Here is a 23,629-nt window from a genome sequence, read left to right on the forward strand (position 1 = left end):
TACCAGCTTAGGTAATGAAAGTCCAGGGAAGTCTGGATTCAGGGGCTCAGATGATGCTGTTAGGGCACAATTCTCAGATGGACCCACTCCATAGCAGCTCAGCCTCACTATCTTTCAGCACAGAAGTGGTACTTCCTACTGGGAGCTTCCTACCCTAGAACTGTAGCTGAAAAATCCCAGGGAAGGCTCTGATTGGATTGGCTTTGGTCTTGTGCTCATACCACAACCAATCACAGAGAAAGAGAAAAAAAATACCCCCAAAAGCCCAAAAGCAATCATTAATTCTGTGTAAGAATATAGGTGATATATTTTCTTTGCCTTTCTATACTTTCTTAAATAAATATTTATTACTTTCATAGTGGAAAAAATGAGAAACATTATTAAAAACAAAAACTGAGGAATAGGCTCACCTATTACATTTTAGAAACATGATCTCTGCAGGCCCTTCACCTCCTACACAGATACAGGAGTTCTGCTCACTGTTGGGAAATGCAGGCATGATGGTCCTTCCGAGACACCTCCCCGACAGGGGAAAGCCAGGTGACCCGCCCCCATCCCCATGGAGAGCCCCTGGTGCGGGTTGGGGGTGGGGATCTGCAGTCCCATCTCATTCAGTCCTCCCAGTAACTTCTGAGACATCTTCCTCCCTTTCATCCAGGCTGCTAGGACTACCATAGAGTGGACTGAGTGGCTTATAAACAAGAGAAATTTATTTCTTATGGTTCTGGCACCTGAGATGTCCATGATCAGGATGCCATGCCAGCAGATTCAATGACTGGTGAGGACACACTTCCCAGTCCACAGACAACCATCTTTGTGCTGTGTCTTCACATGGTGGGAGGGGCCAGGCAGCTCTCTGGTGTCTCTTTTATAAGGCATTCATCTCATCTGGAAAAGTCCATCCTCATGACGCCCCCAAGGCCCCACCCCCTAATACCATGACCTTGGAGTTAGGTTTCAACATGTGAATTTGGAGTGGGGCGGTCACAAATGTTTAGTCTGTAGCAGGAGGCAGTGCTTTTATCTCCAGTATAGGATAGAGATAGAGAAACTGACAGGGTCACTGACCTGAGGTCACCTAGATGGTAAGTGGTGGAGCCAGGATTTATATCCAGGAAGCCTGGCCCCAAAGCTGGGGTCACGACACACACACTCTTTAAATTCTCATGGACAGGTTCATGTTGTATATTCCTTCTGTGATGCCTGAGCATCTTTCCTTTTTTAACATTTCATTTTACTTTTTGGTGGAGGGGGAGATAACTAGGTGTTTTTATTTATTTAATAGAAGTACTGGGGATTGAACTTTATGCGTGCTAGGCATGCACTCTACCACTGAGCTATACCCTCACCCCTTAAAGTTTCATTTTGAAGTAACATTTTCTAAATCTAGTTACAACTGTTCATTGTAGGAAAAATTTTAAATGTAGAAAAGCTCAAAAAAAGAAAATAAAACCCCCTACAGCCATGTGACTTTTTACATTCTTTTGTTTTAATCTGTATATATTCAAGTTCACTGTTTTGGGTGTACAGTTCTGTGAGTTTTGATTGGTGGTAGTTCGCATGGCTCTCCCTGTAGGTGTCTAAACCACCCAGCCCCAAATCTGAGAGAGCTGCAGGGGGACTGGGAGTGGCTGGAGTTCAGTGTGGGTGGGGGGTTCCCCAGACGATTCACTGGGAAGAGGGCGATGATCGTGCTCCTCGTTGACTCAGGTCAGACTCTTTGGAGGGGGGCCGTGAGGCAGGGGAAGGCTCTCTGTCTGTGGCCTGGGAGCCCAGGTATCCTGGGCGCCTCCCCCCCCGGCCCCCTGCTGCATGTCCCGCTGGCGCCTGCGTGTCTTACATGCAGCACCTGCTGCGGGAGGTATGTGCTGACTCCCCAACTCCCAGGCACAGACTATTTTTGGCCGCAGTGACTGTTCACTACAGTCATGAAAACAAACTCCTCTCCCTACCTCGTCCTTCCCTGGGACACCACACCAGGGGCCAGGGCTGCCGGGGACCCTGGGCGCCGGCCCTCACCATGCATTGCCTGTGGAGCTGGGTGACGGCCAAGGCTGCGAGAGGCACAGGGACCCCACCGCCTGTGGTGCTGCAAGAAGCCCGAAGCCTGAACCAGCCTGGGCTGGAGGGTCGCGAGGTAGGCACCGGGGTCTGGGATCCGGTGGCCTTTCCATGGGTGCCTGGAATGAGTACGTTTGGCTGGGCTCCGGGTCTTTGCTTTGCTAACCGTCTGTAGAACACGTCTGGAGAAATCTACATTGTTGGGGTAGAACATAATTCCAGTTCATTATTTCATTCCCTGTCTTTCTTGCGGTAAAGTGGCGGGGGGTGGGGGGTGTCCCGTCAGAATCTGACTCAAGTAGATCCTCCCCATCCTTCTAGTGAATGGTTTTTGGTCCATTCGTGCTTTTGGTTTGAACAGAGCACACACTTGTTTTGAGCCTGCTCCTTCTGCTAGGAGCTTAAGAAACCAGAATTGTGTGGGCAGGCCCAGTGCTGCCTCTCAGTGCTTCTGGTCAACCAGATAAGAGGAGCCAGGCTGTGTAGAGGCCATAAGTGCTAGCTTTTGAGTTCCGTGGACCAGGGGCCAGCCCAGGCTCCATTGCTCACTTACAGTGTCTTACGTGAGTAACCTCATCTCTCTGAACCTCACTTTCCTTAGCAGCTAGGCAGTTGTGTCCAGGTCACTTCACAAGTGACCATAGTACAAGGAGTTACTTTTATGATGACATTGGGTGTGAAAAGAGGGAGCGTGCGGGGAGAAACTGAGTAAGAATCAATGTGCCCCAGCCCTGGGTGGGTCATAGGACTCAGCTCAGAACCTGGGTATTTGGGTGTAGCCAGTGCTGTGGGATTTGCTGCTGCTTCACAAACAGTAGAAAAGTGTGTCACCAGAGTGAGTGTGGTTTGAGGTGGGTAAGAACATGGGGCTGAGGATTTCTGCCCATTCACCATCTTTTGAGCCACCAAGACATTAGGGACTTGCCAGGCTCCGGGTAAGGCCAGCAGCCCAGAACCCCACTGCTTCCGGATTCCACAGGGCTCTGGGCCCACGAGGTGAGCATGTGGCGTGGTATCCCTTAGGCCAGCACCTTTGGAGAAGAATCTCAGGGCAGACCTCAGGGAAGTCTCCCCCTTGGCTCACCAATTAGAGCAGCTCAGAAACCTGGCAGGAATGAAATCTTTATATCTGGGTAAGGAATGCCCACCATGGAAAACAGTGAACTCTCCCAGGGGTGGGTACATCCTGGTGTTGGTCACTGGCAGGGCCCTGGTCCTAATGCTGATGTTCTGGTAATCCAGGCAGGTCTCCTCCCCTCTCTGAGCCTCGGTTTCCTCCTCCGTAAAATGAATGGTGGCCTTGGTTGTCTCTAAGGGTCCTTTGAACTCTGCCTTTGACCTTGGCAGAGGAAGGGTTTCTCTCTTTCTTCCCGGCCTCAAGAACACCCATCGGCCCCTTTATGCCCTCGGCCCCTGGTGGCTCTGGCGATGGCCTCCTTGGCTTGAGTCCTGGCTCCGGGGCAGCTGTGGGGTAGGAGTTGTTTACAGGGTTTCTGGAAAACTACAGAGAGGGGCTGCCTCCCTCCAAGGTCTCCCGAGAGGTCTCAGTCTCCTGCTTGGACATCATGGGGCAGCTCTGAAACAATGGGCCCCTGTCCTCAGCCGAGCAGCCTGGTTCTCAGGTCTCCAGCTCTGGGCTCACTTCCTGCAGCCCATGTCACCACCCCCCCCCCACACACACACACACCAGACAGACTGACAGACAGCCCCAAAGACAGACCGCATGCTTAACACTGGGAGGTGCCCCTCTGGTGGAGGGGTCTCTGATTTGTCTCCTGGCCCCACTGGGGGCCCCACCAGACTCTGCTTCTGGGGCCAGGCATGTGCCAGGGCCCTGAGTCAGGTCGCTGTGCCCTGAGGCCTGTTTGCCAGTCTGCGTGCTCTGCCAGGGGTGGGGGCCTCACTGGCTGCACTCAGAGTTCCCATCCATCAGAGCAGATGCAAAAAATACAGAGGAGACTTGCCTGGGAATCCTCTCTTGAATGGTATGTTTGCACAGGGGAGAATTGGAAGGGGGAGAGGTTGGGGGCCAGCAGGCAACAAAGCCCACTGCAGACATGGCCACTCCTCAGAGCCCCTGTTTATGTCTGTCGGGACCTTTACCCCCAGGAGAGCTAGGGTCCCCCATGGGGAGATGCATTTCAAACCAGATCCTGCTCCCTGCACCCTCTGCATTGGATTCCCGGGCATCCCAGCTTGCCAGGACTGTAGTCCTATGCAGTTACTCACCACCACCCCCTACCCCAAAGTGTCCCTGTTGGGGGCCCTCCTCTCCCCCAGCTGCTTGTCTTCCTCTCACCTGCTATGTGAACAAGGGTCGTCAGTGAGGGCCTCCGAATCTGGGGAAACTGCTGCCCAGGACAGGGCCAGGGTGGGGACAGGCTTCTGACCCCCAGCTTCCTCAGCTCTGGTCCCTCCTCATACAGGATGGGACTCCCCACCTGCCAGATCCCCAGAAGCCAGGCATCACCCCAGGGCTAGGGGAGCTCTTTGACTGCAGTCAAAGCCTCCCCCTGTCCCACCCTGACCCCCGTCTTACTTCTGAATGTTCTCTTTCTTGTTTGTTTGTTTTAGAGTGTTTTGTTTTTGACTTGAGTTTTACTGTGGAGTCTACTGGACAATAGTGGGGTTCTTTCCCTCAGTGAACCAGCATTTTGGGGGTAGAGAGCCACCACTGTAGAAGCCCACCCATCTCCTCTCTCCATGTTGGGAGTAGCATGTATTGGGGAAGCACACAGCCCCGAACCTGTGTGTATGTGTGTGTTTCTCTAACACTGGACATATCTGGCTATTTTCAAACAGCATCTAGGAGTGGTTTTGGAAATGTGTGTTGGTGACGCAGAGAAAGGTGACAGAATGTAGGCTGCCTAAGTGGCAGATGTGGGCCTGCCTCGTCTCTCCTCTGTGTCCCCTTCTGCTGGTTCTGTGCTGGGGTTGGAAGACACATCAGCACAGAGGGAGGCTGGAAGGAAAGAGCAGTGAGACCCAGGGCCACCAGGGGATGGAGCCCAACACTGTTGATGTGTGTTTGTTGAGTGGCTGAATGACCTATGAGATGAGGGGTTTCCAAACAACAGCCTGATCCAGCCCACTGCTGGTTTTTGTACAGCCTTTCAAACTAAGAATGGTTTTTAACTGGTAGGAAAAACAAAACAAAGCAAAACAAGACTATTTTGTGACATGTGAAAATTACATGAAATTCAAGTTGCAGCGTGCATACTTAAAGTTTTATTGGCATACAGCCACACCCGTTTGTTTCCATATTGTGTCTGGCTGTTTTGGTGCTCTGATGGAAGAAATGAGTAGTTGTGACAGACCATATGGCCTACAAAGCTGAAAATATTCCCTCTCTGGTCTGTCCCGAAAAAGTGTGTCAGTTCTTGCACGAGGTACCTTGGGGTTTGTAGGAGGAATAATGGGGCCTGGGAAGCAGCCACAGACAGGCCTTCCCAGAGTATGGGGCCAGCCCTTGTGTGATGGTGGTGGCTGTGGTGAGAGTGGATGTTGTCAGAAGTGGAAATCTGGTCTCAGGCAGAGTTGGAGAGCACCCGTCTCCTCCAGAGGGCAGAAGAGGGACTGAGGGGGCCTGGAAGGCAGGCTGAAGGGATTGAAAAGGTGTGTGGAGAGAAGACCCTCCCCACCCCCACCCTGGGGTACACCCTCCTACAGTTGCTTTTGCCCCCAGAGCCAGAGCTCACCCCAGCTGGGCATGGGAGTAGAGTATGGAGCCTGGAAAGCCAAATGTGACATGTGATGCCAGGTAGACTGCCCCGGGAGAAAAGAGGTTGCTTTATAGAACAAAGAAGTGGGCACCAGCACAGGCAGAGCCTGCTGGCTGTGGAGAGGTAGAGATGGCCATGCCTCAGCCTCACTGATCAAGCTGTGTGGCCTTGAGCAAGTTACCTACCCTCTCTGAGCCTTATCACCCATCTCAGGCTGTTATATGGATTGTATGTGCTGACCTCTAGTTCATCTAGCAGAGTGCCTGGCATTCAGGAGATGAGTAATAAATGCTCACCACTCACCCTTTCTTGACCCCCTCCTCATTTGACCTGCGTCCCCTACACCCCACCCCACCCCATCTTTCTGAGGCTTTCAAGCCCAAACATACTAATGCGTAGGCCAGAGATAGCCACTCCCTGAAGAGTCTGCCTGGCTCCCTGGCTCTGCCTTGTGGGAGGGAGAGATGCTCCAGTGTATGGGAGAGCATGTCTCCTGGGACGTCTGTGAGCTTGGGCCTCATGAGAGGACAGGCAGGAAGGAGATCAAGCCCCAGGGCAGCGGGGTCCCTGGCCAGACCCACCCTCTCAGACCCTTTCTGCCCTGGGCTACTTTGGCCAGACTCAGGCCCCCCACAGCCTTTCTGCCCTCATGGTCCCCCAGAAATTCTGATTCCATTGGTCTGAGGTGGGACCCAGTCATCAGGATCCTTTTTTAAAAGCCATCAGGGTCGAGAGCCACTGATCTGATCTAGCCAAACTCACTCATTTTATAAATGATGAAACAAGTCCAGAGAGGGGCAGGAACTGGCCCGAGGTCGAGAGGGTTCCAAGGACCAAATCTGACTCTTCTTGCGCTATGCTGGCCAGCTGGCTGGGAGGAGCTAGAGAGAAGCCCTTCAGGAAAGGGGCTGACTTCTTTCAGTAGGAACTTTTCATTTCCCAGAGTTGGGATAGTGACTAGACCCAGAACTGGACCACCGACAAAGCCAGTATCCCCCAGCTGTCTGCTGATCTCCATGGAAACCCCAAGAGGCTGCCAGGCCCAGACCCCTCACTGCCTTAGCCCCTCCGGTGCCTCCCAGAATATCCGACTATTATCCAAGTCTCACCCCTCCCTCTCCCTCAGCTCCAGCAGTGGTGAGAAGGCAGGAAGGAACATCTGTCAGGTGCTCCCTTACCAACTGGAGGCTCCCAGCCTGGGCTGCCATGGAAACCTTTGCCCTGCCCCTCTGCTGCCCTGTCCCTACTGAGCCCTGGCCTCAGAGTGTACTGGGTCCTACATCTCCATCCACAGGGTTCTGGGAGTCTACCTCTGGCCTCTCTGGTGTGAAAGCATCTGTTTGAAGGATCCTGGCCCTTGAATTAAGCCCCAACCAGAGATGCCCCTCTGCCCACATACACCGGAAATCCAGGTTCGGCCAGTGGGCCTTGAGTGCTGGCTGTGCTGATTGAGGCAGTTAGGTTACTGACCTCTGCTGTGCTCTAGGACCAGATAGAATGCTAAACACACCAAGTATGGGTTTGCTTCCTGGTTCTTCTGCTCAGGACTTCACCTGAATCCTGTCCTGAGCTGCCACGGGTTCTTGTATGTGGTCTACACACAGGTTGTGAAGCCACCTGACTGGTCATGGCAAAAGGGACAGCTCTCTGTTTCTAAGTATAGCTCCCAGGCAGCCCCGTGGCTGCTGGTAAGCCCCGGGATACCATCTGATACCCAGCCTGGCCTGTGACACCAGTGGCTGTCAGCTGCTGGGGGGGAGGGACAGCCGTGCTGGCCCAGCCCCGCCTTCTGCTACAGAGAACAGAACCAGCAGTTTAATGATCACACACTGGGAGTTACCTGTGCTCAACCGGCCCTGCCCTCTAATTATTATCAGAAAGAATAACTTAATGTCACTGGAGAACATTTAAGTTGTGGCTCGCAGGAACAGGCAGAGGCAGGGAGCCAGTGTGTCTTGTCTCGAGTCCTCGCCGCTCCACTTCTGAGCTCACGTGCTAACCTGGGGCTTGTTGGAGGTGGGGCATCTCCTACAATGGGCTCCCACAAAGGGCCATGTCTCCCCTTCTTGGTTTCTTCTTTAGACAGAAGCTGGGGTGGGGTGGACTCTCAGCTCTCATCCCTTCTCCAGAGCTCTAGAGTATGGGCCCCCGGCTTTGAGGTACAACTTGGCATCTTCGTGTGCCTCCAGGCAGGTAAGGAGGTCCTCCTGTGGCCTTGGGGCCTCTCAGAACTGAGAGCATTTCAGAGCAGCTTTACCTGCCAGGTTATCGGCAGCCCTGTGAGTTCACCTTCAGCGGGTGGTGAGACTGGCTCCCTAATTTGCCTTTGGTTTAGAGACTATCTGGAGAAGTTGTATGCAAATTGCTCTGGTCCAAAATAACTTCCTAACTCAGACTTGGCTGTGCCTGTGACTGAGGGCAGGAGAATCACATCCACGTGTGAGGTTCGGTGGTGTCGAGCTGCACGGAGGCATTGCTTGAGTTGTGACAGGAGGAGATGTCAGGGCCGCTCCCGGAGACTGGCCTGGCCTGACTGTTGTGTAGGCAGAGGTGCAGCTGAGGCTGGGGACGGGAGCGGTGGATGCTTTTTCTTCGTATCATGGTTCCCACAGGCCTACCTCATGCATTTTCCTCTCTTGATTGAATTAACTATTGGTCTGAAGTCGCTCATAGGAGTTGGAAGGCCAGGGCTCTTTGCTTCCATGGTGATGGTGGGGTCCCGGTGCTTCGAAGGCCTGGCCACCGGTGCTGTGTTGCCTGCGGCACTTGCTGCTGGGCCATCTTCACTCCCCATTTGCCTACAGAAGTGAAGCTTCAGAACTCACTCATCAGACAGACCTTCCAGTGGCATCGGATTCTTCACATGGGGTCTCCATGCTGTGATCTGGGGGTTCCGTGTAACCCACAGATGGAATTGTTTGGTCTGCACAGATTTGCATTAGTTACCACCATGTAAGAAGCAGCCAATTTAAAGTAAAAATTCAGATTTCTTTATAAGAAGATCCGGCACCCTCCAGTAGCCTCCACTCATCCCCCAACACTGAGCGAGGGCAGAGGGTGGGTTTCTGATAAGCATCGCCCCTGCTGCTGTCAGATTTCTGTTGTTCAATAAAGAGGCGAGAGAAGTGTTTCTAGGACATGTATCTCCATGAAAAAGATCAAGGGGCCACATCCCCACTCATTTCTTCCCAAGGCTTGGCCCTGAGGCTTGTGTGTTTGAGACCCTTCCTCTACCTGCTACTCAGATAACCTGCTGAGTGGTGGACAGCATCACTGACTGCAGCTTTTAGGCAGAAGGGGTAGGTTGGTCCTTCTCTGCAGTTCACTGATCCAGCCCCACAGGGAGGAGGGATTAGAGAACAGAAGAAACAGTGAGAAGTAATGGTGATGATGATGATGTGCTAAGCGCTTGCATTTGAGTGAGGATGTGTGTGGTTCCCACCCTAGGAAGTGATGCTTGGCCTGGGAGAGGCTGGGACAGCTCCTATGTGAGTGGGACCCTGGATTGGCTCTTTTATCCCAGGTTTGCTACCCCACCCCTATTTTGTCTAGCTCACCCATGGTTTGAATTGGAGCATGAAAAGAGGGCCCAGGAGGGACAGGAGAGCAGCCCCCACTGCTGTATTCCCATGAGGTGGACAGAGATCCCTGAAGCCTCAGGGGAGCAAGAGAAACTTTCCAGCTCATTCAAAGCTATAAGAGGATACCTTTTTTTCATTCTTTTTTTTTTTTTTTAAGGGAAATGGATTTGAACATACTGTGTCTTTCTCTTTTTTTTTTAGGGGTTTACTTGCTAAAGAATAAAGAATTTCCATTTTACAGTATAGTATATGTTTTTTTCAGAAGTGTAGTAGAAATTAACTTCTTTAATTTACTTTGAAAAAAATCATTTTCCCCAGGCGAGCTGCTGCATCCCAAGGCTTTGCCAGGTTTGCGAGTGACAGTGGGGGATAAATGAGGGCGCTTCAGGACCCGGCACACCTGGGTTTCATGTAGCCCCACCGTTTATTAAGAATTGTTGTGTAAAGTCACTGAGCCTCAATAGAATAGGCTTAAGAGCATCTCCTTGCTGAATTGTCTTGATTGGTGATAGTGTACAAAGCCCTGGACATGCTGTAAAGCACTACCAAGTAGTATATAATAATAAATGTGGTTCTTATGCCTGAGAAACAAACTTGGTGTGAGTGGGGAGAAAAGGAACACAAAGAAAGAAAAATCCCTGTTTGCATTATGGTTAGAGTGAATATCTGGTTTCTAGGCTTGTCATTGTCGTCATGGACCCCTCCCTCACCCAACCCCCAAAGCAAGCAGATACAGGAATCTCCACTTTCGGGAGATCCACTGAGTCATCACAGCCTTGGGAAAATGTGCCTCTGGGGGTGCGAACTGAAGGCACCCCAGGGAAACTTGGAGGGTTGTTAGGTTGTGTGAAGGTCAGTGTTCCTTCCATTTGGTCTCTTCCAAATGGCTCTCCATAGTGAAATGAGGGGAAAAGATGTCAAAATTGTATTTCATTGAAGTATTACTGGGGACGGTAGAGGAAGACACACTGATTGAACACAAGCTTCTTGCCCTGGGACCATTATCTAATCAGCCTTCTCTCTCGGAGCTGTTCTTATCAGCGGCTTCCTGTGACGTTCTCATTTCATCATCTGGAAGGATTTCTGACTACCAAGGGTTTGTCCAAACCAATAATGAGCTTCTTGGTGTTTCTACGTATCTTTATTTCTAACTTTTGGTGTGAATCATTCTAGACAGCTATGAGATTCTTGTCCGCAACCCTGGAGATTGAAGAATATGCATACAGGACGCAAAGGTGAGGAGAGGGGGACCTGCCAGACACAGGGGGCCACATGCCAGGTCTTAGCTGTGGCCCCACCCCCCAGGAAGCCCCCACACCATTGCCCTGATGACTCACAGCTGGTATCTTCATCAGGTTCAGTTCTGACACTTAGATTTACAGCACCGTGATTGACTGACCATAAACATTGCTCTCTTGAAATAACATTAGGCAGAGCTGGCTAATAAACATCAATGAAAATCAGCTTCGATTCTCAAGAACTGCAAGCTTTATATGAATCATTTGATGTCAGGTGACGGGCCTTCCCTGTTATAGAGCATCTGGAAACTAGAGACGGGCCAGAGAAAAAGGGACCTCACTGCTGGTCCCGTAGCTCTTTGAGTTTTCTCTGTGCTAGACCATATCTTACTGCATTGCAATAAGTTATTTTCATGTCAGTCACTCCACAAGCCTCTTGAGGCCAGGGACGTGCCCCATTGTGCTGTGTGTCTGCTCGTGGCGTGGTGTCACATACGGCTCATAGTAATCAGAGCTGGAAGGGTTTTCCTCTCTCCTTGATGAGGGGAACGAGCACAAGCTTTGAAGTCAGTTGGGCCTTGATACAAATATTCGCTCTTTGTATTAGTTTTCCTTGTTGTGTAACAAGTTACCCTGAATTTAGTGGCTTAAACCATCCTGAACGTATTAGCTCACAGTTCTGTAGGAGGTAGACCAAAGGGAGGGGTCCCGCTGGCTCAGCCAGCTTCCCTGCTTAGCATCTCACCCGGCTGAGGCCACGGTGTCAGCCAGGCGGGCCTCTTACCTGGAAGTTTTGGGGAGACAGCATATTCAAGTGCGTTTGGGTTGTTGGCAGAATCCACTTTCTGGTGGCCTCAGGCCTGTGGTTGCCTTCTCCTTGCTGGTCAGCCAGGGGCCACCCTGTCCCCTGGAGGGTGACACATTCCTCCCACATGGCCACCTCCTTCCTCAAAGTCTGCACAGGGTCCCTTTCCTACTCCAGGTATCTCACGTCCTATCCTCTCTGCTACCTGGAAAACTTGCAAGAGTTTGAGAATTAAATAAGGCCAGGCAGCGAGGACCTCCTTGGCGAGGGTTAACTCTTTCTAATCCTTCTCTCATTAAGCCAATTTTATTTTGCTTATTCAGATACAGCAAACTTGTAAAGGGCCGTCTCTATCTGAAATACTGGTCATTCTAAAAAGATGTCGTGTGTGATTCATCGTTTTCCCATGTGGAGGAATAAATAAGAGACCAGAGGGGCGGCATGCCCTCATCAAAACTTTCCTGATTTTTTCTTCCTCCCCCTGCCCCCTACGCAAAGTGTTGGCATCTCTGCCTCAGCTGCTGTCTCCGGGAGCGCTGGGGGTGGGGGCTGGCTGCTAGTGTCCTCGGACAAGTGGTGGCCCCTGCTCGGAGGCCGGCCCGCCAGCAGCTGGCCCCTGCCACTCAGCGGAGGCCGAGGCTGGGCGGAGGATGCCTGCTCAACCCGCTCCCCGCCTGCCCTGTGCTTCCTCAGGAGATCCTTCGTGAGCTCACCCTGGATGCCCTGCTGGACATGAACGAGGCCAAGGTGAAGGAGACGCTGCGGCGCTGCGGGGCCAACGCCGAGGAGTGCGGCCGCCTGCAGTACGCCCTGACCTGCCTGCGGAAGGTGACCGGCCTGGGTAGGTAGGGCCAGCCCTGTTGGCTCCCTCTCCCCCAACCTCTGCCTGGACACCGGCCTCCTCTCCCAGAGGGAGAGGCACCAGGGCTCTTGTTGGGAAAGCTGATAGGCTTTGCAGTTGTGACCCAGGCTTTCTGGGCCAGCTTGGAATGACCAGGATTGATGCTCAGAATGGGTGTGATGGGCCGAGGACCTCCCTGAAATGGGGGGCTCCCAGATCTCAGCTGGCCTGGCCAGTGCAAAGCTTTAGCCTTTGTTAGAGACCCCAGGCCGATCTGCTGGGCATGGCCTGCGTGATTCCCTCTCTGCAGAGCAGTCTGTCGGGCTCTATGACCCTTCTGCAGCTTCCTGAGTCCCAGCCCCCTCCCCACCCAGCTCACCTCCAGCCCTCTCCCAACCTTCTCTGTCCGCATCGGCCAGCCGGGCTGTGGGTTCAGAAGGCACACACCAGCGCGGGCTTAGCCTGAGCCAAGCACGATGAGAGGAACTGTACATGTTTCAGCTGTGAGTGTAGAAGTGGCTGCCCCAGGCAAAGCGGGTAACCCTGGCACTATGAATCATGTTCCTCGGGGGTCATTTCCAGGCTTTGTAAATCTTGCCTTGAAAATAGTTTCAAATGCCCTGACTTAACACTCCCGCTGCCACACAGATAAGGCTTTAAAATGAGCCTTAATGAATGGAATTAGCTCCATTTTTTAATTATCCGAGCCACTTGTCTTAGCTCTGGCTTCCTGAAACTTAACCAAGGTGCTGAGGTTTAGATTCCACTTGATTTTTTTTTTCTCCCAGAGAGGATTGGGCTTAATTTATTTCCTGGCCTTGTATTAAACCTTCCTCTGATCACAGAGCCCAGAGCTTCACTCAGTTTGGAAAACCTCAGCACGTGAGGCCCCTGGCAGGTGCCAGGGAGTAAACAGGACAGAGACATGGTTAGCATTCTTGTCCCCACATTTTGCAGAGGAGGAGACAGAGCCCAAAGAGGAGAAGGGGAAGGGGAAGGAGCTTAGCCAAGGACACACAGCGTTCGGTGGCAGAGCCGGGATTCAAGCCTCAGTCTCTGACGGTGTTTGAGTTGTTTCCACTTTGTGAATGGGTTTAAAAGTATTTGCCTGTGTTGTGAAGAGTTGTGGAGGAGCCAGATGTTGGGTGGTGATGACCCGTGTGTACTAGGAAGGCTGCTGTTTGCCCATCTTTGATGCCAACATAGGGAGATCACTAATTTACGAAGCACCTGTCTTGTGCCTGGCACCCGACATATACCATAACATCCTTTGGGAGGTGGTGGTGAGCTCCTTTTGTGGCTAAAGCATCCAAGCGTTGGAGGCCCTGGGGTAGTTATCTGAGGGTCCAGCACCTGACACTTGGCAGAGCTGGGCTCGGCACTCAGGTGTCTTCCTCAGAGGATGCTTTTTCCATTATGCCCCAGAGGAGACCCTGGGCAGAAGGCCCATTCCAGGTGCTTTCTCTCTCATTCGATCTTAGCTTGTATCCATACATCCCCAAGAGGGACCTGCCACCCCCCAGTCCAGGACGCAGGCAGGTGGGTGGGCCTGCCCAGTGGTGGCTGCCCTTCAGGGGCATCTGCTGGGGTCTGAGTGGTACCAGTGATCACCCTGTCCCTCAAGTCATGCAGTCAGAGTCTTCAAGGCACCTAGCAGGACCAGGTGAGAGCAATGTATTTGCAGTAAAGGTAGACTGTGGAATTAGACTGCCTGGACCCAGCACTCTGCTCAGCCACTTGAAAACCATGGGACCTTGACCAGTTACTTCACCTCACTGTGCCTCAGTTTCCTTATTGTAAAATGGACATGCTAGCAACATTTCTCTCGTAAAATTGTTGTGAGGATTAAATGAGTTAAGATCAAGTACTAAGTCTGGAGCCTGGCACCTATTAGATGCCCATTTCAGTGTCAGGCCTGTGGGGTGATGGAAAACGCTGACATCTCTGGTTTTAAGAAAGGTGATGAAGGAAGTTTAAGCCAGTGGCTGGTGAACAGGGGAAGGTCACACTTGCTGATACTTCCTATCCTTCATCTGTAGCAGGCATCACTTATCAGTCCCTGAGCTCTTCCTACTGAATGACTCAAGTCATTCTCAAACAGCCACTGCCAATTGACTGGTGTTGGCATGCACGGCGAGACCCATCAGCCTTCCCTGAGCTGACGCAGAGCAGTGGTGATTAAGTAGGCAATTTGAAGAACTTGGGCCTTTCTCCCTGCCCTCACACCTTCAGTATCTCCCCATCTCCTGTAAGGTCAAACCTCAAGCTCTTGGCAAGACACCCAAGGCCCCTCTGGAGCTGGCCCCGGGTGGGCTGACCCTTCAACTTCCTCTCTCGTCGCTCTCTGGCTTGTCCTGACCTCTCAAGGCACCCGGAACTGTGTAGTTGCCAGAAGGTGCCGTGTGCTCCCTGCCTTTGCACGTGCCGCTCCCTCCCCCCTACCCCCGCGCCCCGTGCACCTTCTCCACTTCTTCCTTAGCTGGCTTAGCCCAGATGCCACCTCCTCCAGGAAGCCCCTGACCCCCAGGCTATTTAGGACAGACCCTCCTCTGTCCCCACTCTGTTGCCATGCTTCTCTTCAGGTACCAAGGATATGTCTTTTTTTATGCCTTGACACCCAGCATTCAGCACATGCTTGAATGAATGGACAGACTGTGTCATTGAGTGGTAGCCCCCAGAGTCTCAAGGACCCAGGGGCCTCCAGCAGAGGGTCACCGTGGGGACAGCTGAAAGTCACTGATAGGCTTCTCTCAAAAGGAAGTAGCTGTTGATCCCTTTCTAGCTGGATCTGTTTTCTAGCAAACTCCCAGGGCAGTTGGCTCTTGGAAGGTCGGTGTAGCGCCCTTTCCTGATGTTTGGGTTTTCTTGGAGTGCAGTTATCCCTTCATGCAGCCCAGCTTCCCTTTCCGGACTCTAAAGCTCAGTCAGCACTTCCCTCTCTGAGGTCACCCCCTTTGGGGGTGGGTTTCCTGGCTGGCTCATCACAGACCTGCCAGCAAGAGTGCTGCACAAGCCTTTCCTTCTCTGGGCCTTGTTTCCCCTCCAAGAAATGGGGACAGTGATATCTACACTGGTGCCCCCATAGTCAGCCGGGTAATGCGGGAGGCGGTGTATGTGACCTTTGTAACATGGGTGAAGGCAGCAGTTGGAGCCTTCCACTGAGGACCCATGCTGCCAGACTCTGGCTGCCTTGCCTGTGAATCCCTCTAGCCCCAACCACCTGTGACTCGACTCCTTGGCCTGCAGGAGGGGAGCACAAAGAGGATTCAGGCTGGAGTTCGTTGGATGCCCGGCGGGAAAGCAGCTCCGGGACTTCAGCGGACACCCTCTCTCCAGCCAGCCCCTGGCCCCTGGGGAGCTCCCAGCTGGGCAGAATGGGCAGTGTTGCCCAGGGCCCACGTTCCGTCTCCGTGTCAGCTCTGCCGGTCTCGGACTCCCCAACCCCCGGCCCCGGTGAGGGCCTCTCGGACCCCTGTATCCCCCTGCACTCCGGTGGCCGGCTGACCCCCCGTGCCCTGCACAGCTTCATCACCCCGCCGACCACGCCCCAGCTCCGACGGCACGCCAAGCTGAAGCCGCCGCGGACGCCACCCCCGCCCAGCCGCAAGGTCTTCCAGTTGCTGCCCAGCTTCCCCACACTCACCCGGAGCAAGTCCCACGAGTCTCAGCTGGGGAACCGCATTGATGAGGTCTCCCCAATGAGGTATGTGCTCCTGCCGGGCTGGTGCTGAATGTGCTGCCTGCTGAACGTTCCGACTACATACAGTTTTCTCACTGTAAAGGTGATACAGGCTCGATTTAGGAAGGACGTGTAAAACCAGCCAAAGTAGGAGTGTGAAAAGTAAAAACTGAAAGATGCCCTTATCTCTCAGTCCACTCTCAGGCTACCTTATCAGTTTGGGCAGAATCCTACTAGATTTCTTTCTTTTGTTTTTTTTTTAAATTCAAGTACAGTCAGTTACAATGTGTCAGTTTCTGGTGTACAGCACAATGCCCCAGTCATGCATATACATACATGTATTCCTAGATTTCTATTTGTAAACACACATACACACAATAGGAAATGATACTATGTGTTCGCCAGGGATAGACCGGGTTATGCTGCACTAACAAATACCCCCAGATCTCTGGGTCATAAAATAACAAAGAAAGATCCCACTGCTGGTGACTGGGCTTTGGGCCCTGGGATTCTGAGTCGGGGCCCCACAGAGCCACTGAAACTGGCACTGACCTGGGTGCTCAGGCCACCCTGCTGCCCTTGGTGAGCCCTGAGGACAGGCTGAATGGCCTGGGCTCCCAGCTGTTTTTGTCCCTGGGTCAGCGGCACCCCCCGGAGGCATTGCTCAGGGCCCGTCCCTGCCTCGCCCTGCTTGGGGGCCACCTCTCTGCTCTCACAACTGTCCTTCTCGCCTCCTGCCCCAGCCACTTGCTCTCAGGCTGACTGAGCCCTCCTCCTGCCTGGACCGAGCACCCCTCCTCCCAGGGTTCTGGGCAGGGCTCCCCCACCTACGGGCACATGACCTTGGGAAACCGTGAGCCTTTCCTCAGCCATAAAGTGGAGTGAACTCTGATCACCATGCAGGTGGCTGGTGGGGCTTAGAAAAGCGAATGCATTTAAAGTACGTGGCGCAGGGTGTAGCTGCACCGTGGTGACGTAAATCCTGCCTTCTCTCTCTTTTGTCTCCTCCAGGTTTGGTAAGAGTGATTCATTTTCATCCCCTCTGCTACCTGGGAGTCCTGTTGGTGTCGCTGTCCCCATCGGGGGTGGATTTCTTCACCCCTTGCATAGTCCTCTGGCCTTTCCATGGTCCAGAGGCAGAGGTGCTGGGAGCCACCTCAGGAAATAGCTCTAGGACAGGCAGCCCCAAGTGACAGGGTGGCCTCAATCCAGCCAGCAGCTGCTCTGCGAAGCGGCGACCTTGGGAGCTCCACAGTCCGTGGGTGGCCCTGTGATGGGCCCCACCTGCCCCTTGCCATCCCCACAGGTGACCTCTGGCAGGGAGAATTTACCTGTTAGGTGCCCCGGTGATGCACCCTTCTAGCCTATGATCTCTGAAACAGCAGGTCGTAGGCACACGCTGTCCCTGGTGGGGTTCCCTCAGCCTGTCTGATCTGGCCTCTTTCCCTGCAGATCTCCCGCACGGATCCCCACAGACGGTACGAAGGGACATCGGGCTCTCGGTGACACACAGGTAGGCCCAGCCAGGCCAGGGTAGGGAGGAGGCACAGAGCTGGGCTGGGAACCACACATGCCAAGGCCCCACTGAGGGGTCTCTCTTCATTGAAGGTGGCAGCTGTCTGTCCAGGCCTCTGTGGACACAGCCCTGCACCCACCCAGAGCTGTTTGGACTTGCTGGGTGCCCCCTGCCCCTCCTTATGTCTCTTCTCAGTCTGCTGAGGGAAAACGCAGGTCCTAGGAGAAACAGGGACACAGGCCCAGGGAGAAGGATCTGAGAGTGTCTTCTGAGGCCAGTGTGACATCAGGCATGGGGACGTCACTGACCACACATCAGAGCCCCGTGGAGCTTGTTGAGACTCCGGGCCTTGCCAGGCTGGAGTCCAGCAACTTCTAGTGACTCTGGCGCTCAGGCAGCTGGTGGGCTGATGTGGGCCCATAACATGGACCATCCAGAGACCTTGGCCTCAACACTCAGGGAGCTGGTGTGTGCTGCAAACAGCAGATCTGGGCGTCGTCTCCTCCCCTCAGACGACCAGCAGGATGGTGCCTTGGATGCCTGTGCTCTGGCCACCCCTTTAAAGGCTGTTGTGAATACAACAAGGCCCCTTGTCGAGAGCTTTGCGATCTGCCAGGGCCTTTCATTTCACCCCCTAAGTGTGAGCTGCTCTCCCGCCGATGTGGGAGGCCAGCCTGGTGTCCTCACCCAGGGGGCAGACCCGGCTTAGAGGAGTTGAGTAATTGCCTGAGGTCACGCCGCCACTGAGACACTGCTCGAGTCTGCTGGCTGGTGCCCGGGCACCTCTGGTCGGAGCCTTGGTGGGGCCCGGAAGCTTGCACCCCGGAGCCCTGGGGAGCAGAGTCCCTGGCACTGGGAGAAGCCGTTTGAGTGAGGGTCTGAGTGCCTCCCTCGGCCTCACCCAGTGCCAGCAGGTCCTCTCCAGTCAGGAACCCCACCCATGCCTGTTGGCAGTAAGCCTCCTAGCCTCAGTTCCCCCTCTGCAGCTGGGACTTGCTCCCAGCCCCGTCGTGAGGGTAAAATGCGGTGATGTGCATGTGAGCCTCACACATCCAGCACTAGGGAGCCTCTGGCTCTAGCCCGAGAGAGGCCGACGTATCCCAGACACCAGGATGAGCAGGTCGCTCTGCTTCATCTTTGTCTTGGCTGCACCTGGTTTCACAGGATTTCAGGCTGTGCCAGCTTGGCCCCCAGTGTCTCTCAGACTGCCCCTCCTCCCAGCTGGGGCAGCTGGCTCCGGAGGCTGCCTTCCAAGCCAGGCAGCAGCCCCCCCACCCTTGTCTGGCGTTGCCAGCCTGCCCTGCCCAGGTTCTAGGCTTACATTGGGGGACATCACCGTCACACTTTCTTGGTTTTTTAAATTCATGATCCAGGCGTCTCTCAACAAGAAAGTCGAAAGGTTTTTGGTCCAATCGTAGGGGAAAAGTCTGTTCCGTGACCCTTACCCCACGGCCCACCCATCTCTCTAGCACCTGCACCTTCTCGGGCCCTGCCCAACTGTCATTTCAACCTGTTTTCAGGATTGCCTATCGGAGATCATCAGGTATCCCTTCCCCCTGTGTTGACATGAGAGGAGATTAAAGGCCAGAGAGAAAGGGAGTGTGGATCCCAGGGAGGCCAGACCGAGGCTCCTTAAAAGGCTTTCCACCTTTGTCCTTTCCCCCGGCAGCTCCTTTCTCGTCTGGGTACTCTGCTCCAGTGGGCCCTCTTACAGAGCCGTGCTCTGAGTTCAGAGACCTGGGGTTTGGCCTCCGCTGCACAGCATTCCAATTGTGTGACCTCAGGAAAGTCACCTAACCTCTCTGAGCTCATTTCCTTGCCTATATACTAAGAATTCTGGACCTGCCTAACTCCTAGGGACGGTCACTCCTAAGAGTGAGCTAATGTTTATGGATGCATTGCAAACTGCTCTCCAAATACTCTTGTTTTGGTGTTACTATGATATACTATGCTTTAAAAAATCTTCTCCTCCAAAAATGTGAGTTCTTTCTGCCCTTAGGCCTCCCCACCCTATGGACAGGCCTTGGGCTTTTTCTCTGGAGGACACCACCCACTCAACCCCCATCAGTATATCTTTTGTGGGTTTTTTTAAAATTTAGTTTGCATTGAAATACATTCATAATTCAAACCTCAAGAGCTCTAAAAAGGTATATATATAGAAAAGTCCCCTCCCGCTGCTGTCCCCAGCCCCCCAGTTCCCTCTGTAGGCAGATCTCGGCAGTTTGTCGTGTATCCTTCTAGAGATGTTTTTATACAAGCAAATACTTGTGTATATCCTTTTACTTCCTTTTTTTATTTTCACACAAATATTGCATATATGACACACCCTGTTCTATACTTTGCTTTTTTTTCTCTTTTTAAAATCGAGGCATAATTTATATAGCGCTAAGTACAAAAATAAATTCTTAAGGATGTGTCTACACCCCTGTACACCACCCAGAGGGAGATTCAGGCATCCACACCCCAGGAAGTTAGCTCTGGCCCTTCCCGGTCCACAGTGCTGCCACCTGGAGGTACTCTCCACTCCCGTCACCATGGGTTAGCTTTTCCTGTACTTGAACCTTATACAAATGGAATCACACAGCGTCGTACCTTATACTTTTTTCCCTGACAACGTAGTTTAGAGATCATTCCCTATTTGCACAAAAAGAGCTCTCTCATTTTATTTTCTGGCTGCATGGTGTTCAGTTGTGTGGATGGACCACACTCTATGCAGTCAGTCACTTGTACGCCCAAACAAGGTAGCTTGTTGCCAGTCTTTTACCATCACAAGCATGCTGCGGTGAGTAGCCTTGTCTACATCATTTGACACCCGTGGGAGCATCTGTTGGATGAACTCCTGAGTCTGGCATTGCTCGGTGTGCGCACTTATAATTTTGATTGCTTTTGCCAAATCGCCTGCCAGAGCGATCATCATCAGTGACCACACCAGCTTTGGGATTTTGGCCATGGTGACTTTGTGGCTGAGAAACCTCAGTGCCCGGGGGAAGCAGTGGCCCCTGGGTGTCCTTGCCTTCCACTTGAGAGGGTGCCTGGGGCTCTAGGATGGAACTGAGTCCCCTGGTTTCTCTGGGGCTTTGTGGGGACCCTTCTCCATCCCAGTCCCTCTGAGACTTTTCGTGTGTCCACCCCCTGCAGGTTCTCCACCAAGTCCTGGCTGTCGCAGGTCTGCCACGTGTGCCAGAAGAGCATGATGTTTGGAGTGAAGTGCAAGCACTGCAGGTGACGGGTGGGGGGTGACGGGGTGGGTGAGGGCAGCAAACCCTGTGCTTGTAGTTCAGTAGCAGTCTCGCGACTTGACTCTTGGCCTTAGGTCAAGTCAGATTTCAGAGGAACTCTTTGGATAGTTCCTCAACCTACCATTCATAATCTCATTTAGTAACCAGGGAATGATCAGCCCTCTCTCAGGGAATTAAGGAAGCATCAGGCAAGGCACTCTCAGAAGAAGGGAACATTTGAGGTGGGCTTTGAAGGATGAGTAGTTTACCAGGTGGACCAAGGAGGAAAGAGAATTCCAGGCCAAGGGAGCATCTTGTACAAAGACCAAGGGGAATGGCAGGACTGTTCTGAAAACTGTAAGGAGTTTTGAAGTTTAGCCATACATGTTTGCACACGAGGAATGGGAACAGACAGTGGTAAAAATAGAGAAGTGGCTCAAGGTACTTAACGGAGGTGAGTGAGGGGAATATGTAGATTCTATACAAATTGAATCTTTCCTACTGTTGTGGTTCCTGGTCGGAGAAGAGGGCAAGGGCAGTGAGCAATGTGGGCTGAGTCTGTCCTCTGCTGTCTGGCTGCCCTCGCCTTACAGAGGATGGACCTGGAGTCTCTCATCTCAGTTCACTTAACCCCTGCATTGCTGTGCGGCCTCGGGCAGGGTGCTTGCCCTTTCTGGGCATCATTTTTGTCATTTATACATCTGGAAAGATGATTCCAGGTTGCTTTGGCCACCAGGATTGCCCCAAGAATCTGAGCTAGTGTGTGTAGTAAAAACATCTGGGCTCCTACCGGAATGTAGGTGATGGGTCTCATGTGTCGGTTGGATAAGTTGTGTTTTTCTGATGAGACTCCTGACCATCAAAGAGACGCCGGAGCTTTCGCACTCGTGGAGGTCTGTGTCTCCTGGCCATTTGGCATTAAATCGGAGAGCTCCGGCTCCCTTCCAAGTAATGCCTTTCCTGTGGAGAGCCCTCCTGCAGTTGCATTGTGAGGTTGTCAGCCCATTTGATCACTGAGAACCCCAAGACATGCTTCAGCAGGCAGAACTAAACCAAGAACCAAGCTCTTTCCAGGCCCGGCTACTCCGGTCCTCAGACCATGTGACCTGTGCTGGAAGGTAGTGTGAGGGGCTACCCCTTGCTTCCCTGGGATCCTTTGGTAATGCAAACGTTTGCCTTCTAATTCATCTCTTTTAACTTCAGGCTTGTCTCAAGCTTTCTGAATGTGGGTGGAGGGTCTCCTTTTCTTTAGAAAACAGACATAGATGTGTGGCCCACAGCAGGTTAAAACGGGTAGCATCACACCTGCTTTGCGGTGAAGATGGGGCCAGTGGCGGTGGGAGCATAGTCACGCTCAGCAGACAGCAGCTGCTGCTAGCACTGTTGACATAAGATGTTCACTCTTTTTTTTCATTTTTTTTCATTTTTGATGGGGGAGGTAATTAAGTTTATTCATTTATTTATTTTAATGAAGGTACTGGGGATCAAACCCGGGACCTCATGCATGCTAAGCACGTGCTCTACCACTGAGCTCCACCCTATCCTGTTCTGCGCTCTTAAGCTAATGTTTGTTGAGACGTTCCTGGACATTGAGGCTGTCACAGTCAAGTGTTGCACAGAGTTGCCAGGCAGTGCTTCTGAGCCGCTGTGTGTGCCCCGGGCTCCCGCCTGGCCCTCCGTGCACTGACCCTGACTTCTTTACCAGGTTGAAGTGTCATAACAAGTGTACAAAAGAAGCCCCCGCCTGTAGAATATCCTTCCTTCCACGTGAGTGTTCTGCCCTTCTCTCCTCTGCCTTCTGGATTTGGGGTGGATCTTTTTTGATCTGTTCCCTGCTGATGGTTCCCCCTCTCTTCTTGAACAGTACCCAGGCTTCGGAGGACAGAATCTGTCCCCTCGGACATCAACAATCCTGTGGACAGAGCAGCTGAGCCTCATTTCGGAACCCTCCCCAAAGCACTGACAAAAAAGGTACACTGTCAGGAGAACCGTCCCCGAGATTCCTTTCTGTGCAGCTCCCCCAGTGTGGAGGTCCAGCAGGGAAGCAGACACTGCCATCCAGGATCTGTGGCCAGATGATGGCCTTCAGGGATCCTGTCTTTAGCCATTTTGTAGACTTTGCATTTATGACACACCAAAGGCGGTGAGGAGATGTTTGTATTGAACGTTGAACAAATGAACAACCCCATGAGGCAGCAGCTGATGCCCCTGTTGTACAGATGACACACTGTGGCTCAGAAGGGTGGCGTGAACCGTCCAAGATCACGCAGGTACTGGGATTCAGCCTTGAGCCACTCCCCTGCCCTGGCTGGCCCAGCCCAGCTGGGGTGGAGGGTCTGGGCCTGGGCGTGTGAGCCGGGAGAGTGAGGGCTCCGTGGATGCAGCCCCCTCCCCTGTTTAGCTTGGCACCAAGCGGTGTCGGCCATCGCTGGACGATGAGGCCCACAGCATAGCTTAGGTGGGTTCCACAGTCCACCCAGAGCCTTTAGGCCTGCAGAGGAGAAACCTGCTAAGCCTGGCATTTAACCCAATGTGGCCCCAACTTTTCTGACCAGGGATCCCTCCCCTACCCTCTGAGAAATTGGCATTCTGTCTGGGAAACACTGCTCAGGTCCAGGGTCCCCCCCGACGGAGAGCCAGGCGCTCTGTAGCCCTCTCTCCGATCGCCTTTTCACCTTGTTAGGGCCCACACCACCGAGTGGTCCTACCCAGTAGGTCCACCTGCTGACTGGAGGGAGCACTTACTAGGCACCTGCTGTGTACCACACACTTGTCGGAGACTAAAGTTAATTCATTAAAAGACCCTACTCTGTGGCTGGCCCAGATCCAGGCCCTGGCTGTGTGACGAGCAGGTGTTGTCCTTGCTCTCACGGGACATACAATGTGGTGGAGGGACATTCTTCACAAAACCACCCAAGGCGCCTGCCATTGACAAACTGCAGTTCAAGTGCCCTGACGAAAAGTGCTG

At 53.0% G+C, this 23,629-nt stretch overlaps 1 protein-coding gene across 2 annotated transcripts in view; it reads left to right on the plus strand.

Annotated features, from left to right (window-relative positions):
- Positions 1-23,629, plus strand: part of KSR1 (kinase suppressor of ras 1) — a 133,839-nt gene that overhangs the window by 86,611 nt on the left and 23,599 nt on the right. For both annotated transcript variants that reach the window (XM_074343095.1, XM_074343096.1), the window contains exons 3-9: positions 12,101-12,248; positions 15,495-15,951; positions 16,939-16,943; positions 17,380-17,440; positions 20,582-20,665; positions 22,367-22,428; positions 22,526-22,632. In XM_074343095.1, the coding sequence (XP_074199196.1) occupies positions 12,101-12,248; positions 15,495-15,951; positions 16,939-16,943; positions 17,380-17,440; positions 20,582-20,665; positions 22,367-22,428; positions 22,526-22,632 (924 nt within the window). The remainder of the gene's footprint in view (positions 1-12,100; positions 12,249-15,494; positions 15,952-16,938; positions 16,944-17,379; positions 17,441-20,581; positions 20,666-22,366; positions 22,429-22,525; positions 22,633-23,629) is intronic.

Source organism: Camelus bactrianus, chromosome 16 (assembly GCF_048773025.1).
Source record: "Camelus bactrianus isolate YW-2024 breed Bactrian camel chromosome 16, ASM4877302v1, whole genome shotgun sequence".
Classification (NCBI taxonomy): Eukaryota; Metazoa; Chordata; class Mammalia; order Artiodactyla; family Camelidae; genus Camelus; species Camelus bactrianus.